The 17632-nt window shown below is 43.0% G+C and overlaps 1 protein-coding gene across 6 annotated transcripts in view; it reads right to left on the minus strand.

Annotated features, from left to right (window-relative positions):
- Positions 1 to 17632, minus strand: part of ULK2 (unc-51 like autophagy activating kinase 2) — a 109994-nt gene that overhangs the window by 91741 nt on the left and 621 nt on the right. For all 6 annotated transcript variants that reach the window (XM_059668453.1, XM_059668452.1, XM_059668451.1 and 3 more), the window contains exons 2-3: positions 16446 to 16538; positions 14390 to 14431 (exon numbers count right to left, since the gene is read on the minus strand). In XM_059668453.1, the coding sequence (XP_059524436.1) occupies positions 14390 to 14431; positions 16446 to 16538 (135 nt within the window). The remainder of the gene's footprint in view (positions 1 to 14389; positions 14432 to 16445; positions 16539 to 17632) is intronic.

Below are 17632 nucleotides of genomic sequence, written 5' to 3' on the forward strand. Positions count from 1 at the left end.
TGTCCCGAAGGTCATCCAGAAGGATGTCCGGAAGGACGTCTGGTCTAATGAGCATATTATGCTTTTAGTATTATAGATATATCTGGCAAAGGATTTATATCCACAATACATAAAGAACTCTAACAATTAGTAACAAAAAGACAACCCAATAGGAAAACAGGTAAGAGACTTACATAGGAATTTCAAAAAGAAGATATTTAAATGATTCATAAACTTACAAGAGGTGTTCAAACCAGCAGTCATCAGGAAAACCCTAATGAAAGTCATAATAAGCTACCTCACCAGAATGGTTAAAATTGTCAAGTGTGGCAAGGATGTGGAACACCTGGTGTTTGACACTTGGGAGTGTAAACCAATACACTGACAGGATCTACTAAAGCTGGGCCTGCACACACCCCATGAGCCAGAAACTCCCAGCAGGTGAGATCCATTTCAACAAGGAGGAATGGTGAGAGGGAGGAACCCAAGAAGAAACCATAGCAACAAGCCATTTTTATTGCTTCTTTTAGCCTCTTAACTCAAGGAGGCACTGGGGTGGGTGGAACAAACAGGGTTTCTTCTAAAAAAGAAAAAAGAGATACTTTATATACTGCTAGGCCACTTGAATTGTTTTCCCACTTAGGGCCTATTAGTTTTCTAGTTTAAAAAATAATAAAGTGAATTTCAAAAGTAAGATAGCTCGAGTAGATGGTTATCTCCAGTAGAATTCAAACATGTGGAAGTGGGGAACTAAAAGGTAACAAAAGAATTAAGTAAATAGCAAGAGAACTATTCAAAGAAAAATTCCTGGCTCTGAAGACCCATACTGCACATTTCTCTGCTACTTTTCCTAATTCCTTCTCTAATCCTCAGTGAATTCCTATGAGGTTATCTCATAGGAAAAGAGGAATGAAACACCATTACAGCAGACCTCAAACTTACTCCCCTCAAGGTTACCGAGTACTGGACAGCTTCATAGCATCCTAAGGGTAAATAAAATTGGATTATCATTCCCATTACACTAGTACTTAGGGGGTGATGTTAAACAAGAAAAATAAGTATTTTATAAGAATAGTACTCTATACTCAGGTTCCCTTATTTCCATCCAGGACTCTTCCTCTCAGATTATACTCTAAAAAACTTAGAGATACAAAATGTAATAGAGAAAGCCAGCTGGTTAGAGCCTTATCCCCAGGCATCAAGGTTGCAGGTTCAATCCCCAGTGAGGACAACATACAAGAATCAACCGATGAATGCATCATAAGTAACTGGAGAAACAAACTGATGTTTCTCCCTCTTTCTCTCAAAATCAATAAATAAATGTTTTTTAAAAAAGCCAGGCCCTAGCCAGTTTTCTCAGTGGTTAGAGTGTTGGCCCACAAACTAAAGGGTCCTGGGTTCAATTCTGGTCAAGGGCACACACCTGGGTTGTAGGCTCAATCCCCGAAGGGCCACATGTGAGAGGGAACCATCGATGTGTCTCACATCGATGTTTCCCTCCCTCCCTCTCTCTCTCTCTCTCTCTCCCTCCTCTCCCCCCTTCCTTCCACTCTCTCTAAAAATCAATGGAAAAATAGTCTCAGGTGAGGATTAACAACAACAAAAAGGAAAGCCAGTTCTAGCTTACTTGACCTGACACAAACCAACACAGGTTTGTAGAAAAGCCTTTGCCTTAAACCGTCTCTCAATAATACTAATTACACTAAGATTTCAAAATATCCAGAATACATTTATGGTTATGATTTATAATAAGATATATATTTGGTCTATGTTCCTGTTCCTGGCACAGAGCTCCTAAAACCTTTAGAATTTCCAAAGTGATGTCTTTTATTATGATAATGATGTGACTTTCAGAAAGATCGGGGGCTGGCTTCCTAGCCCAGTGGTCGGCAAACTGCGGCTCAAGAGCCACATGCGGCTCTTTGGCCCCTTAAGTGTGGCCACGAAGTTTCAATCGCACTGTACGTGCACACCCACACGTGGTATTTTGTGGAAGAGCCACACTCAAGGGGCCGCAGTTTGCCGACCACTGTCCTAGACCAACCATGTGATTAGAGGTTTGGAACTTTCAGTCCCACTCCCTGACCTTCAGAGAGCAGATAGGGCTGGAGGTTGAGTCCAATCACCAATGGCCAATGAGTTAATCAATCGTGCCTGTATAACAGACTCCATAATTACCCAAAGGAGAGCTTCCTAGAGCTTCCAGGCTAGTGAACACACGAAGGTTCGATGAGAGTGCCTACCCAGAGAGCATACCTTGTTTATGCATCGTTCCCATAGGGCAGTTCCTGATACAGAGGAACCTCGGTTCTCAAACTCAATTCGTTCTGGAAGGCTGTTTGAGAAGCGATTTGCTCGAAAACCAAATAGTTTGTTTCCTTATAAATCAGGTAAATTGAATTAATCTATTCCAGACACCCAAATGATTCCGTTTTAACCTTTCTTATATACAGTACATGCCTAATGTAGTTTAATCTATAAACAAACACTCCTTAAATTTATCGAACCACCCCTACTAGCCTTAAACAAATCACTTTAGCACTCGGTCCACCAGGGATGTCTTTCAGGTCATCATGCAGCATCTTTGCTGGTTCATATAGCACTGCCTAAAAGTGTCTCTGGCTCACTGCTTTTCGTTTATCCCAATCGACAACAGTTTTTCTACTTCTATAATTGTCTGTAATCATTGTTTCTTTCATACTCTTAGCAACATTAGCACTCTAGATGGCCTCTTTCTGCTTTAAAATTGTGTGAATAGTTGATTTTGCCAGCAAAAAAAGCATTCCCTCCTGTTTGTTGCCTGAGAGACGCTTTTTGTCATGCTGAGGTATCAGCTTGAAAGGGTTGTCAGGTAGAAAAACCTAAGTTTCATTCGACAACTGAGACAATTTTTCTGTGAACAACTTGGTCGAGAACCAAACTGTTTGAGATGGGAGACGTTCGAGAAACGAGTTTTTATAATAAACTGATGATCTGGTAAATAACATGTTTCTGTGAGTTCTGTAAGCTCCTCTACCAAATTAACTGAACCCAAGGAGAGGTTCCTCAGAAGCTCTGGCAACAACCTGAACTCGGCCATTAGTGTTTAAAGGGGTGGAGGGGCAGTCTGTGGTACTGAGCCTTGAACTTGTGTGATCCGATGCTATCTCTGGGTAGATAGTGTCAGAATTAGGCTAACTGGTTGGTGGTGCTGGGAAAAAAAAACACCTCATTCGACCATCACTGACCTCAAATGAATTTGTAAGTTGATAATGAAGTACCCACCTACTCTGAACCTGATTTGCCCATAATTCTTCAAATGTCTGAAGTCCTACCTTTTTAACAAACAGAAGACATCAGCCTCTTCCACAGTTACAGTCAAAAACAGTTTCTCAGGCCCTAAACGGTTTGGCTTAGTGGATAGAGCGTCGGCCTGCGGACTCAAGGGTCCCAGGTTCGATTCCAGTCAAGGGCATGTACCTTGGTTGCGGGCACATCCCCAGTAGGGGGTGTGCAAGAGGCAGCTGATTGATGTTTCTCTCTCATCGATGTTTCTGACTCTCTATCCCTCTCCCTTCCTCTTTGTAAAAAATCAATAAAATATATTTTTAAAAAAACACAAAAACAGTTTCTCAGTAGTTAGAGCGTTGGCCCTCGGACTGAAGGGTCCCAGGTTCAATTCCAGTCAAGGGCATGTACCTCAGTTGCAGGCTCAATCCAAGGCCCGGGTTGGGTCCCGTTCAGCAGGCAACCAATGGATGAGTCTCTCTCACATCCACGTTTCTCTCCCTCTCTCTCTCTCCCCCTCCCTCCCACTCTCTCTAAAAATCAATGGAAATACATCCTCAGGTAAGGATTAACAACAACAACAACAAAACAGGTAAAAGTTTGGGATAACTTTCTGGAAAATAAGTGAATCACCATATCACTCTTTTTTTTTTTTTAAATATATTTTATTGATCTTTTACAGAGAGGAAGGGAGAGAGATAGAGAGTTAGAAACATCGATGAGAGAGAAACATCGACCAGCTGCCTCCTGCACATCCTCCACTGGAGATGCGCCCGCAACCCAGGCACATGCCCTTGACCAGAACCGAACCCGGGACCCCTCAGTCCGCAGGCTGACGCTCCATCCACTGAGCCAAACCAGTTTCGGCGCATATCACTCTTTTGCATATAAATACATTCCAGAGATCAAAGATGTAAATGTGAAAGAAAAAAAAACTGAAACCATAAGTACTACAAGAAAACAGGGGGGGTCATTTTTACAATCTCAAGGTAGATAAGTCCTTAACATGATATGAACCCTAGAGATCATTAAAGAACAGACAGATATGTTGAGCTATATTAAGAACTTCTATATACCAAAAAGAGGCTAAAAAAAGACCAAAGAGAGAGAGAGAGAAACTGGGGAAAACATTTTAATACATACAACAAAGAGCTACCAACTCTGATTCCCTCTTTCTTCATAACCTCCCACAGCCCAAGTACCAGAGTCCTAAAAACCATATCTTCTAAACATCTCCCCAACCTCTCCAGGCCTCTCCATTTCCACTGTACCATCACCCACCCTAAATCCATTCTTGCCAATTCTCCAGAGTAGCCAGTGTTTTATATACTTTAATAAACTCATATGCCAGTTACTTTATAATAGAGAATACTCCTCTCAATCACATAGTTAAGTCTAATACTCAGACATATATGTACTTCCATACTAGCATAAAAGTACCTGGAATACTGATTTTTAATCAGAAAATTACCCAATGTTTACAGAAAGAAAGCAAAGTGGATACTCCCCACACCCAAGAAAAGAAAAACTGCTTTTTTTTTTCTTGACTATAAAAAAAAAAGTGCTTGCTCTGGCCAATGTACTCAGTGATTAGATTGTCAGCCCGCACACCAAGGAGTCACAGGTTTGATTCTTGGTCAAGGGCATGTGCCTGGGTTGCAGGTTCAATCCCTGGCCCTGGTTGGGGCACGTTCGGGAGGCAAACAATTGATGTGTCTCATGTGTCTCTCTCACATCGATATTTCTCTCTCTTTCTCCTCCGCAACCCTCCCCCCCGTCCCCCTCCCTGCACCCTCTCTTCACTCTCTCTAAAAAGCAATGGGAAAAATACCCTCAGGTGAGGAATAACCAAAAAAAATTTTTAAGTGCTTATTGCAAAATCTTAAGATACATAAAATTTGAAAGAAGAAAGCTTTAAAAATCACATTTATCTCACCATCTGAAAGAAGCCCCATTAACATGTTAGAGAGCATGCTCCCATGCATCTATTTATAGACACACACCCCCACCCCCACAAAGGAAGCATGTACTTGCTGGGGGGTTTTAATTTTAATATAATCCATTTCCACCTTTTTGCTTATCTTCACCTCTCTAAGCAGCCAGTTTACATCTGGTATGTATCCTTACATACCTTTTTTCTGCTCATACAATCTTAAGTTAAACACATACACACATTTTATTTTGAAAAAGCGATCATAAATAAATGTCTGAATCTTGCTTTCCTCACTCAATAATACACTACAGAAATCCCTCCAAGTCAACTGTATATAGACAACTCTTTAAGAACTGCATAATATTTCATAGTGTGACTATTTCACTATTTATTGAGCTGTTCCCTTACTTAGGATCACTCACTTGTTTCCAGTTTTAGCCATTTTAAGGAATGCTACATTGATTCTTGGGCATATATCCCAATTCTCAGGCTCTTATGGCTATAAGATAGATGCCAGGAATCCAGGTTGCTTAGTAAAAAGTTATCTCTAATGGTAACAGGTATAGGTCTTCATTCCAATATTTTTACCTACCTACTATATACAAGACACTAAACTAGGCACTGAGGACACAGCAATAAGCCAACAAGAGTTAAATGCCCAGAGTTAAGCTTACATCCTAGGAGGGTAGGTTTAGAAGAGAGACCACATCAAAAGAAACATGTATTTACAGTATGCTAGAGAGTGGTAAGTGCTTTGGAAAATAAGTATGGAAGCAAGGGTAAATAGGGTGAGGGAGGGACTGCCATCTTATTTAGGGTGGCTTAAGAAAGCTTCATTGAAAACAGCATTAGGGTAAAAACCTAAAAAAGGGTGGGAATGTATCTGCATATAGATCTCTCTGGAGGAGGAAGGTCTAGGCAAAAGGAAAAAAGAGCAATGGGCCAGTGTAGAAAGCTTCAGGAGCCATGAGGAGGCCGGTGTGGATGGAGCAGGAGCAGCGAGGTGCAGAGAAGATGGAGTTGGAAAGAGCAGGATTGACCTCTATTCACAGACATGGGAGCACTGCAGACCTGCGCAGAGATAGCAGGCCCTGTCTTGCATCACCAGGATTACTCTAATTTCCATGTGGAGAATATTCTTCAGGATATGGAAGCAAAATATCACCAGAGAGCATTCCAACAACCTATCTATAATAATAAAAGCGTAATATGCTAATTAGACTGGACGACCTTCTGGATGAAGCCAGGGCTGCGAGGGAAGCCGGTGCCAGCAGCCGGGGGAAGGAAGGCCTACTCTTGCATGAATTTTGTGCATCGGGCCTCTAGTATAATATAAAAGCCTAAGCGGGCCTAGCCTGTTTGGCTCAGTGGATAGAGCGTCGGCCTGAGAACTGAAGGGTCCCTGGTTCGATTCTGGTGAAAGGCACATGCCCAGGTTGCGGGTTTGATCCCCAGTAGGGGGCGTGCAGGAGGCAGCCAATCAATGATTCTGTCTCATCATTGATGTTTCTTTCTCTCTCTCTCTCTCTCTCTCTCTCTCCCCTTTCCCCTCTGAAATAAAAAATATATAAAAAATAAAAATAAAAATAAATAAAAAATTAAAAATAAATAAAAATAAAAGCCTAAGCAACTGGCCGATCAGCCAGCAGTTATGGTGCGCACTGACACCAGGGGGCAGACGCTCAGTGCAGGAGTGGAAACCACAGGCATGGAAACATGGAACAGACTGATGAATCTCAGAGGGAAGGGGGGTGGGGGGAGGGCGGGAAGAGATTAACCAGAGATCTTACATGCATACTAGAGGCCCGTGCACCGGTAGGGTCCCTTGGCCTGGCCTGCGGGGATGGGGCCGAAACGGGCTTTCCAACATCCCCAGTGGGGCCCCGAATCTGGTTTACTGCACACTTGCATTTGCGTTCCACACCCTGTACGACAGCAACTTCGCAGAGTGCCCTCTCATATATCTGAGACCCCTCGGGGGATGTTGGCGAGCCGGTTTCAGTCCAATCCCCGCAGGCCAGGCTGAGGGACCCCACCTGCCAGAGGGACCCCGCTCACTTCGCAGACGCCCTCTGAGCCATGGCACCACCCCAGGTGCTGCTGGCCGGGGAGAGACCATGGGAGGTTGGCTCCAGGGCATGTCCAGCCCATCTCGCCCAGTCCCTCCCCTCCAGCCACCTTCTAATTAATTTCCTTTCAATGTGCACCGGGTCACTAATATTCTAATAATTCACATTTCCACAAGTGATATATGAGAATATTTTACACCTCCTTCCTAATTCCACCACTAAGAATTATTGCACTTTTTATTTTATTTTTTATTTATTTTTTTAAAATATATTTTATTGATTTTTTACAGAGAGGAAGGGAGAGAGATATAGAGAGTTAGAAACATCGATGAGAGAGAAACATCGATCAGCTGCCTCCCGCACATCTCCCACTGGGGATGCGCCCGCAACCCAGGTACATGCCCTTGACCGGAATTGAACCTGGGACCCTTCAGTCTGCAGGCTGACGCTCTATCCACTGAGCCAAACCGGTTTCGGCTGCACTTTTTAATTTTGCTAATTGAAGGGGAGGAAGTGACATCTCACTGTTACTTTAATTTACAATTCCCTGACTACTTGTTCATGAATATTATTTCATATATTTATTAGTCATTTTTATCCCTTATGATAACCAATAACTTATATACTTTGCTTACTTTCTCTTCGGGTAACCTTTTCCTTATCAATTTGAGAGAGAATTTGTATATTTTAGATATTAGCCTACCTGTTGTGTTAACAACGCACAACAATATTTCCTCAAACTATTATCTGCCAATTGCATTTTATTATGGTGTAATTTACATATGCTAAACACACAGATTCAAGTGTACAATGAGTTGTAACAAACGTATATAACCATGTATAACTACCCTTTCAATCAAAATAGATAACATTTCCATCACCCCAAAGAGTTCCACCCTGGCCAGTGTGGCTCAGTCGTTTGAGTGTAATCCCATGCACCAAAAGGTCATAGGTTCGATTCCCAGTCAGGGCTCATGCCCAGGTTTCAGACTCCAGTAGGAACTGTGCAAGAGGCAGCCCATCAATGTTTCTCTCTCTCCCCGTCTCCCTAAAATCAATAAAAACATATTTTAAAAAAAGGAAGTTTCCTTATGCCTCTTTGCCCTAATCTCAGCTACCAAGAGGCAACCTATATTTTGCTTTCCCTGATTTCTGTCACCCTAGCTGAGTTTTGTATTTTCTTGAAACTCACAAAAATAGAATCATACAGTAGCTGTATATAGCTGACTTCCTTTTCTCAACATGTTTGAGATTCGTGTTATTATTTGCCATAAAATATGGTTTTTAAATTTTTATATGTCCCTACCTTTATAGCTTCTGAATGTCTTCCCTTCATTTAAAATATCTTTCTATCTCTTAGACTATACATAGCTAAATATTATTCTAAGATTGTTATTAGTTATCAACACTAATAAAAGAGAAAAATGGTAATTGGCGTACGAGCTACCCTTTTCATTGGCTAATCAGGGCTATATGCAAATTAACTGCCAACTAAGATTGGCAGTTAACTGCCAACAAGATGGCGGTTAATTTGCATATGTAGGCACAATGCAGGGAGGCGAAAGGGAAAGCAGGAAGAAGCCCCCTGCCACTGACAGTGATCGGAAACCCAGGGGGGAGCTAAGAGCTGGGGGGCAGGGCAAAGGCGGCCCTGGGGCCGCCTTTGCCCTGCCCCCCAGCCATGATCAGAGAATCAGGTGCCTTTTCCGCCCTGGCCAGTGATAGCAGGAAGTAGGGGTGGAGCCAGCGATGGGAGCTGGGCACGGTTAAAGCTGGCAGTCCCGGGAGCTAGGGGTCCCTTGCCTGGGCCTAAAGTGAAGCCCACGATCGTGGGGCCGCTGCCGCTGCGGGTCCCCGCTGCCCGGGCCGGACGCCTCAGCCAGAGGCGTCAGGCCTGGGCAAGGGGCCAATCCTGCGATTGGAGGGTGATGGGGGTCAACGCCTGAGGGCTCCCAGTATGTGAGAGGGGGCAGGCTGGGCTGAGGGACACTCCCCCCTGCACACACCCAGTGCACGAATTTCGTGCACCGGGCCCCTAGTTTTATATATTTAAGAATTTAATCCATTTGGGAATTATTTTAGAAAATGAGAATAGGGATCCAACTTTATTTTTTCTCAGATGTCTGTTTGCCAGCATCATCTATTAAATGAGCCATCTTTTCTTCCCTATGCTAAAAATTACCGAGAGATGGACATTTACCCAGATCACTGGCCTTCATGTAGGTATTCCTAATGACAATACTTATCTCATGCCCAGAATGCTCAAAGATTTGTAGCAGACATGAAACCACTCTTCTGCCTTTGAAACTGGCCCATGGCTCTGCACTGCCCTTAGAATGAAGATCACATGTGGCCCTGTGACCCTCTCCAGCATCATCTAACACTGCTGTCCCCCACCTGCACTCCTCCCACAGTGATCCTTCAGTTCCTCAAACCCTGGCCTTTCCTGTCTGCTCTTCACAGAAGCTTCATCTGCTGGGGAAGCTTAGCTTCCTTACTTGCTCTTCCCCCACCTCCCCAATCCCAGCCTTCTCTCCCTCTTACAGCAAGTCTTCTGTTTAAACATCCTTTCTGCAGGGAGTCTTCCCCAGCTGCACAGAGTGGATTGCCCTGCTTCCTAACCCCTGTATGTTCCTCCAAATATCTCCCACAGGTCTCCTCACAGCACGGTGCACACTTAGAATTAGTAACTATTTGCTTCATGCATCTTCCCCAGTGTACTGCTCTAAGTCCCACGAGGGCAAGGCCCATCTCTATTTTGTTCACCACCATCCTCCTCTATATCTCCTTTCCTGGCTCAAGAAACACTGATCACAAAAATCAGTAAGAAAAATGAACACAACTGAAGTATCACAGCACAGCAACAAGAAAAAGTCACAGAAGAAATAGGAAAAGGCAAATAAAACATGAAGATGGTCAGTACACTAATAACTTACAATATAAAAAGAAAACCTAAGGTATTTTTCTCCTATGAGAATGTCAAAAAAGAAAACTAAAACATGGGCCATTATTGGTCAAAATAAATTGGTACAACCTTTTGGAAGGCAATATCCTATCTAATAAAAGAGAAACATGGTAATTGGCGTACGACCGATACCCTTTTCATTGGCTAATCAGCGAGATATGCAAATTAACTGTCAGCCAAGATGGCGGCCGGCAGCCAGGCAGCTTGAAACTAACACGAGGCTTGGTTGCCTCAGTGACGGAGGAAACCAACGTTCCCGCCTGCGGCTGCCTCTGAGCGGGCAGTTTAAGAAACATTGTAACAAATACGCCCAACTTCAGCCAGCAGATTGGCAACATTGTAAGCAAAGGCCAGAAACCTACTTTCAGCCGCGAGGCCTAAGAGCTGGAGCCAAGCCTCAAGGTAAAGCTGGCCCAGAATTAAAAAAAAAAAAGAAAAGAAAAGAAAAAAGGAGCGTTTGGGAGTTCAGTCACCCCCAGCCTGAAAACAGCCCTCAGGCCCTCACCCAGGCTGGCCAGGCACCCCAGTGGGGACCCCCACCCTGATCCAGGACACCCTTCAGGGCAAACCAGCCGGCCCCACCCGTGCACCAGGCCTCTACCCTATATAGTAAAAGGGTAATATGCCTCCCGGCACCGGGATCAGCGTGACAGGGGGCAGCACCCAAACCCCCTGATTGCCCTGCGGCTCTGTGTGTGACAGGGGGCGGGGCCCCAACCTCCCTATCGGCCCTGCTCTGTTCCTGACAGGGGGGAGCTCCCCTCCCCCCACGGGCCCTGCTCTGTGTGTGACGGGGTAGAGCCATAACCTCCCCATCGGCCCTGCCCTGAGTGTGAGAGTGGTGGCGCCCCAACCCCCTGATCCACCCTGCTCTGTGGGTGATAGAGGGCAGCACCCCAACCCCCTGATGGTCCCTGCTCTGTGCGTGACAGGGGGCAGTGCCCCAACCCCCGTATTGGCCCTGCTCTGTGTGTGACAGGGGGTTGCTCCACAACCTCCCCATCGACCCTGCCTTGAGTGTGACAGGGGACGGCGCCCCAACCCCCCAATCAGCCCTGCTCTGAGCCCGACCAGGGGCTGCACCTAGGGATTGGGCCTGCCCTCTGCCACCCAGGAGCAGGCCTAAGCCAGCAGGTCGTTATCTCCCGAGGGGTCCCAGACTGCTAGAGGGCACAGGCCAGGCTGAGGGACCCCCCCTCCCCCCCCGAGTGCACAAATTTTTGTGCACCGGGCCTCTAGTCTACATATATAAAAGCCCAGCGACCAGAACAACCAGAACGACCTGTGGCTACAAAGCACACTGCGGCAGCCAACCAGACTGATCTGAGCCCTCATCAGCCCCTGCCCTGGCCGGCCCGGCCCCTGATCGGCCCCCAACAGCCCGATCAGGGGCGGGGCCAGCCAGCCAACTGCCCACAGCCCCTCCCCACCACCGCTGGCCCAGCCCGATGGGTCTCCATTGGGGCAGGCCAGCCGACCCCCCCCATGCACGAATTTGTGCACCAGGCCTCTAGTAGTAATGTCTTTGACCAAGTAATCCCACATCAAGGAATTTATTCTATAGGTACACATATGAATAAGCAAAGATGTATGTACACAGCTTTCTTTGCAGCACTGTCTCTAATAGGAAAATGGTAAGAAACAACGCAAATAGCCACAAAATGGTTTTAAGTAAATAGATCATAATTTAGCCCTGTATATATACTGATATAAAAAGATAGCCAAGATACATTAAGTTTAATAAAAAGTTGCATTTCTGTAAAAAAATACTATTAATTTCCTCACAATGAAAAGCTTAAAACCTAAGTATAAATTATTATAGACTCATATATGTATTTAGAAAACTCTAAAAGAAATATAACAAACAGTGGCTATCTCTGAGAATTGCCGTTTCTTTTCTAATCTCATTCTGACAATGTTTAATTACTTTCACTATGGGAATATATTATTTTTGAAATTAGGAAAAATTTGTTTCTTTTTAAGTGTCATCTAAACTAAAACCTAATTTTGATAAACAATGTCAAAAGTTCTCAGTTTTACAAAGGGTATACAAAAAACTTTAGATGAATCTCTAAAACTGATGCCCAATAAAAATGATGCTCAAGTTGATAAAATTATTGTCCCAGTCCTTACAAACACACTGTACCCCTTGATAAATAGTTAAAATCAAGGAAGCAAATTTAAAATATTAGATCAAGAATGTTTACTCGATAGCCAAATGCTCAAGACTATATTCATTTGACTATTTCTTAAATGTATAAACTAGTTCCAAAATAATAAACATTTTAATGGAGTCGCCTTGAAAATTCCTATTTGATAATTCAGGTGTTTTAATACATATTCTCCCTAATGAAATGATATTTCGTTCTGCAACCAAGGAGGATAATACTTAAAAATATTTTTCATTCTGATACACTAATCTAAGTACACTCTCTACTCAGAAAGCAAAACCTACTCTGCAATTAAATTTTCTGTGCATCTCAAAAGTGGAAAAGTAAGAGTTAATACTGAACAATTTTTATTCTAGGCGAGGACTGGTACCACTTGATGCCCACTACCAACAGAAACTAAGCCCAATTACACTAACAGCTCTGAGGAGAACTGACATTTCCACTAGGAATTGTGAGATCAACTTAGTTTTGACTTTAAACTTTTTTCCACTTTGTTTTTATGCTGCTTTGAATTTCTGAAATGAAGGAATGAGTTATACCAATTTAAACAGGTAACAAAACTCTCCCCACAGCACTCACATATTTTGTGCATGGAGTTTAAATTACAATTTTTGGAGAGCAATCACACTCTACAATCAAAGAACTTTAAAACTGTGCCTGCTATTTGCCCTGGTAATTCCAATTCTAAAAACTGAATTCAAAAGAAATTCAGATATGTTCAGTAGGTATATACAGGGTGGGGCAAAAGTAGGTTTACAGTTGTGAGTACCCAAAGCAGAGTTTATTCTTGTATTATTATTAATTATTGTATTATTTTCCATATAAACAACTGTAAACCTACTTTGCCCCACCTTGTATTATCCTCACTGCACTTTTCTATAATAGGAAAAACTTAAACATCTCACAACATGGGTTAAATATTTTGTGATGTGGTATGACTTCATGAAAAATGACTATCTGGAGAAAAATGTACATCTACTGCTGTCCATTTTTTCTCACCCCCATTAACATTAAATACACACAGAGCAAGGACTTTGTTTCACTCACTGCTTTATTCCTAGTTTAGAACAATGTCTAGCTTATAGTAGCCACTCAAAACCTTACAAAGTGAATGAATTTGAGTAATCCAAGTACATACAGAAAAGATTCTAGCTAGAAATATAGTATAATAGCAAAATCACATAACCCATCCATTTACTGAGATTCAACTGTCCAGCAAAACAAAAGAATGACATCATGTCAGTGATGCACTGGCGGCTCTGCAGTGAGAATGGATCTCAGGGTGATCTCATAGGGTGGCTCTCATAGGGTGAATGCCACACTAGCCAAGTGTGATTCTCGTATTTAAAGAAGGATTTTTAAAATGCAATATCCTCTCTAAATATAAGCCAACTACTGGCTCTGGGGCTCCACCCCAGAAATAAGAAGTTGCTCCAAAGATGGGCTTTTTAAAAGGATTCCCAAGGGTAATTTTGACAACACAGAAACTCTGCCTTAGAAGATAACTTCAGAAATCAGCCTTTCCACCTCTAAATAAAATGCAAACCTACATTATGCCACAGAGATAATCACAGATATATCTGTTCCCTTTTTATTTAATTTATTTCCTAATACCTCTACAATTAGCAAATGTTGCTGTTAGAATAAGAAAATAGCTCTATACAATTTTTATTAGTCCACAATAGTCCTTTCTACATTCATCACAGAAATGCTAGATCTGGTTTCAATGCTCCTCTACTTGACCTATAAAACAACACTACTCCTTTAGTATATTATCACTTGCTAAAATGTTTACCCATGCAGCACATTGTTTATTTTATCCTATTGCCCTATGCTATTTTTAAAAATTTCTTAATTAATAAGTATATAACTCAAGTTATATATATTTTCAGCAAGAATAAGGCAATTTTCTATTTCTATTAAGATTCACTTAAATGTCTATGAAATAGAAAATGTAAGTTCCTTATTGACATGAAAGTTTTTAAAACAAAACAAAATAAGGTACCTGAACATCATAGAGTGCTACAATATTTTCATGCTGAAGTTCCTGTAAAGAAAATTAAGAATTCAAATATTTGTATTTATTCTAATAATGTTAATATATTTCAATATGCAAATAAAAATTAATTTAGGTATATACACACATACACATGCATATATGCTATTTCTAGTATACTACAGTACTTTTACAACATTCAATCTACTAGACAGTAAGAAATGTGCCTCATCAAAATTTACTTGGGGCCCAAGTATTTTTTCAACACTATTGTTCTTTAGACTCTTAACAAGGTATTTCATGTACAAAATAAATGTCATAGTAAGTATGACTAAAGACTTTCTGCCAGTCTTTTAAATTTAATATACAATTTCTAACAGCAATAGAGGCATGAAATTCCAAAATGCTTCTTAAAAGCACATTATGCCTTGGTCCGGTGGCTCAGTTGGTTGGAGCATCGTCCTTGCACAAAAAGAGTTTCAGATTCAATTCCCAGCCAGGGCACATACCTAGGCTGAGGGTTCGATCCCGAGTTGGGGGCATACAGGAGGAAACTGATCAAGGTTTCTCTCTCAAATCGATGTTTCTGTTTCTTTCACTCTCTTTCCCTCCTTCCTCTCTCTCTAATTGATTTTTCTTTTTTTTAGAGGGAGAAAGAGAGACATCAATGTGCTCTGACCCAGGAATGGAACTGCCAACCTTTCAGTGCACTGGAAGAAGCCCAACCAACTGAGCCACACTGGCCAGGTCTTCTAAATCAATCAACATATCCTCAGGTGAGGATTAAAAAAAGAAAAGGGCCGGGGCCTGTTTCCTCAGTGGTTAGAGCGTCGGCCCGCAGACCTAAGGGTCTCAGGCTCAATTCCCAGTCAAGGGCCCCTCGGTTGCAGGTTCAATCCCCAGCCCCGGTCAGGGTGCGAGTGGGAGGCAACCAAAGTATCTCTAACACATCAATGTTTCTCCTTCTTCTTCTTCTCTCTCTCTCTCTCTCCCCCCCTATCTTGTTCACTCTCTCTAAAAATTAATAGGAAAAATATCCTCACTCCTTGGGTCAAGATTTACAAGAAAAAAAAAACCAACCCTAGCCAGTTTGGCTCAGTGGATAGAGCGTCAGCCTGTGGACCGAAGGGTCCCGGGTTTGATTCCGGTCAAGGACACATACCTCGGTTGCAGGCTCCTCTCCAGCCTGGGGTCTGGTCAGGCTCATGCAGGAGGCAACCAATCAATGTGTTTCTCTCACATGGATATTTCTCTCTTTCCCTCTCTCTTCCACTCTCTAAAAATCAATGGAGGAATATTTTCGGGTGAGGACTATAAATAAGTAAATAGAAAAATTAAAAAAAGAAGCGTATTATTTGCCGGGAAGAAAATGAAGTGTGATTCTTTGCTCAGCGAGCTGTCCAAAGACGAGCAGTGTTGATGAAAACTGGTATCAGATGAGGGTTCCATGTGCATAGTAGTCTGGGAAACACTGGGTTAAATACACCTACACCAGTTTCTTCATTGCATCACTTTCAGGCTTTCTTTAATGAGCCAAGTGCTCTGAAACTCTCCCAAGAAGTATTTAGTAAGAAGGACTTATCAGACCATAGGACTCTTTTTGTCCTTAAAGCATCTCACTTGGATAACATTGCTTGTGAGTGATCTAAAAAGACCACTTCTAAGGAAAATAACTTTTTTCAATTTACAAGGAAAGTAAGATTTCAAGTGCACCCAGCTCTCCAGCCTCCCATGAAAGGGATCAGGAGAAGAGGTAAGTGATGTGCAAGGGGGGCCGCCTCTTCCCAGGCAGTAACACAACAAACAGGGGAAAGAAGGAAAGAAATTATGAGTTTTCACAAAATCACTCTAGGCATTGGACAAGAACTGCAAACACCTATTTTTTTTAAAAAAAAAGCTTCCCAGTTTCAATGTTTCAAAAAACTGAACATGCAAAAATAAGAGCAACAGGTGAAAATTCTCAAACTTGGCTCCAACTACCAAAATTACGAAGTATGTCATCATGTATTCATTTAATTTAAAATAAGTCTTAACCCAGTATGAACTATCACATAAAGGAACATACCTTTAAGATTTTAATTTCCTTCCCAAGCAGTATTTGTGATTTTGACAAGTTCTTTTTATTAATACTTTTAATAGCTACCTCCCAATCAGTTTTCTGAAAAGAAAAAAAATAGTGTTACTTCTGGAAATTACTTCATGGAAATAATTCAACGGGAAAAAAAATCTGTAAGCTTAAATTTTTTTTTTTTTTTTTTTTTTTTTTTAGCAAATTCATGTACAGCACTGAGGGAAAAAACGGAAAAGAACCTGAATCTCCAACAACTGGAAAGTGATCTCATAAATTACAGTGTAACAGCTAACGTCCTAAAAGACGGCCGCTAAGACATAATACGCAGATCACACAGTAGCCAGCATTAGGTGAAAAAAGAACAGTGTACAACTATGAAAGTTATGGGGAACTGTGGATAAGAAAGGAAGGTCGTATGTTTAATGGAAAACAGTATTGGATAGCTTGGCAGGAGTAAGCCATGTTTTAACTATTTTTTCTTGAGTTTTAAGTGATTTTCCTAACAGATGAAAAGCAGTATTTATTACTTGATCAGATAAGCAACAAAGCCAGCCCCTTGGCAACAACCAGAACCGCCAAGCCCTGTAAAATTATTTCCACTCCCGGAGGTGACTTTCCAAATTCTCTAGATTCTAAAACCTTGTATGACCCGAATTTTCAAAACAGGAAAAACTTAAAAAAAGAAAAGAAAAGAAAAGAAAAAGCTGAACCTGCTCCGTGTTTATTTGGGTTGGAAAAAGGAGCGTCCACCCATCTTCCCCACTCGGACCCGCCTGGTCAACCCCAGGCGCTCGTCAGGGTGTCGAGGAACCCGTGCAGGGAGACGGGACACCCCGAGTTTGGGAAAAACTCGGGCTAACGGACCACCGGCCCGTTTTCCGCCGGGTGTGCGATCTCCGCCCAAAGCGCCCAGGGAGGGCTGACATCAAGGGGCGCCCACACCCGCACGCCCCGGGACCCCGGCGACAGCTCCCCCGGCGCCAAGGGGCGCGTCCCCGCGGCACCTGCCCGGGCGCGGGGACCGGCGCGGACCCCGAGGCCGCCGGGCGGCAGGTGGGGCGCTGCCCAGCGCTCGGGCCGCAGAGCCACCCGCGCCGGCGCGCGACGCCGACAATGGCAGCGCTGTCACCGGCAGGGCCCGCCTCGCCCTCTGCGGGGCCGCGGTCCGGCGGCGGCCGCGC

The sequence above is a fragment of the Myotis daubentonii genome, chromosome 16 (assembly GCF_963259705.1).
Source record: "Myotis daubentonii chromosome 16, mMyoDau2.1, whole genome shotgun sequence".
Classification (NCBI taxonomy): domain Eukaryota; kingdom Metazoa; phylum Chordata; class Mammalia; order Chiroptera; family Vespertilionidae; genus Myotis; species Myotis daubentonii.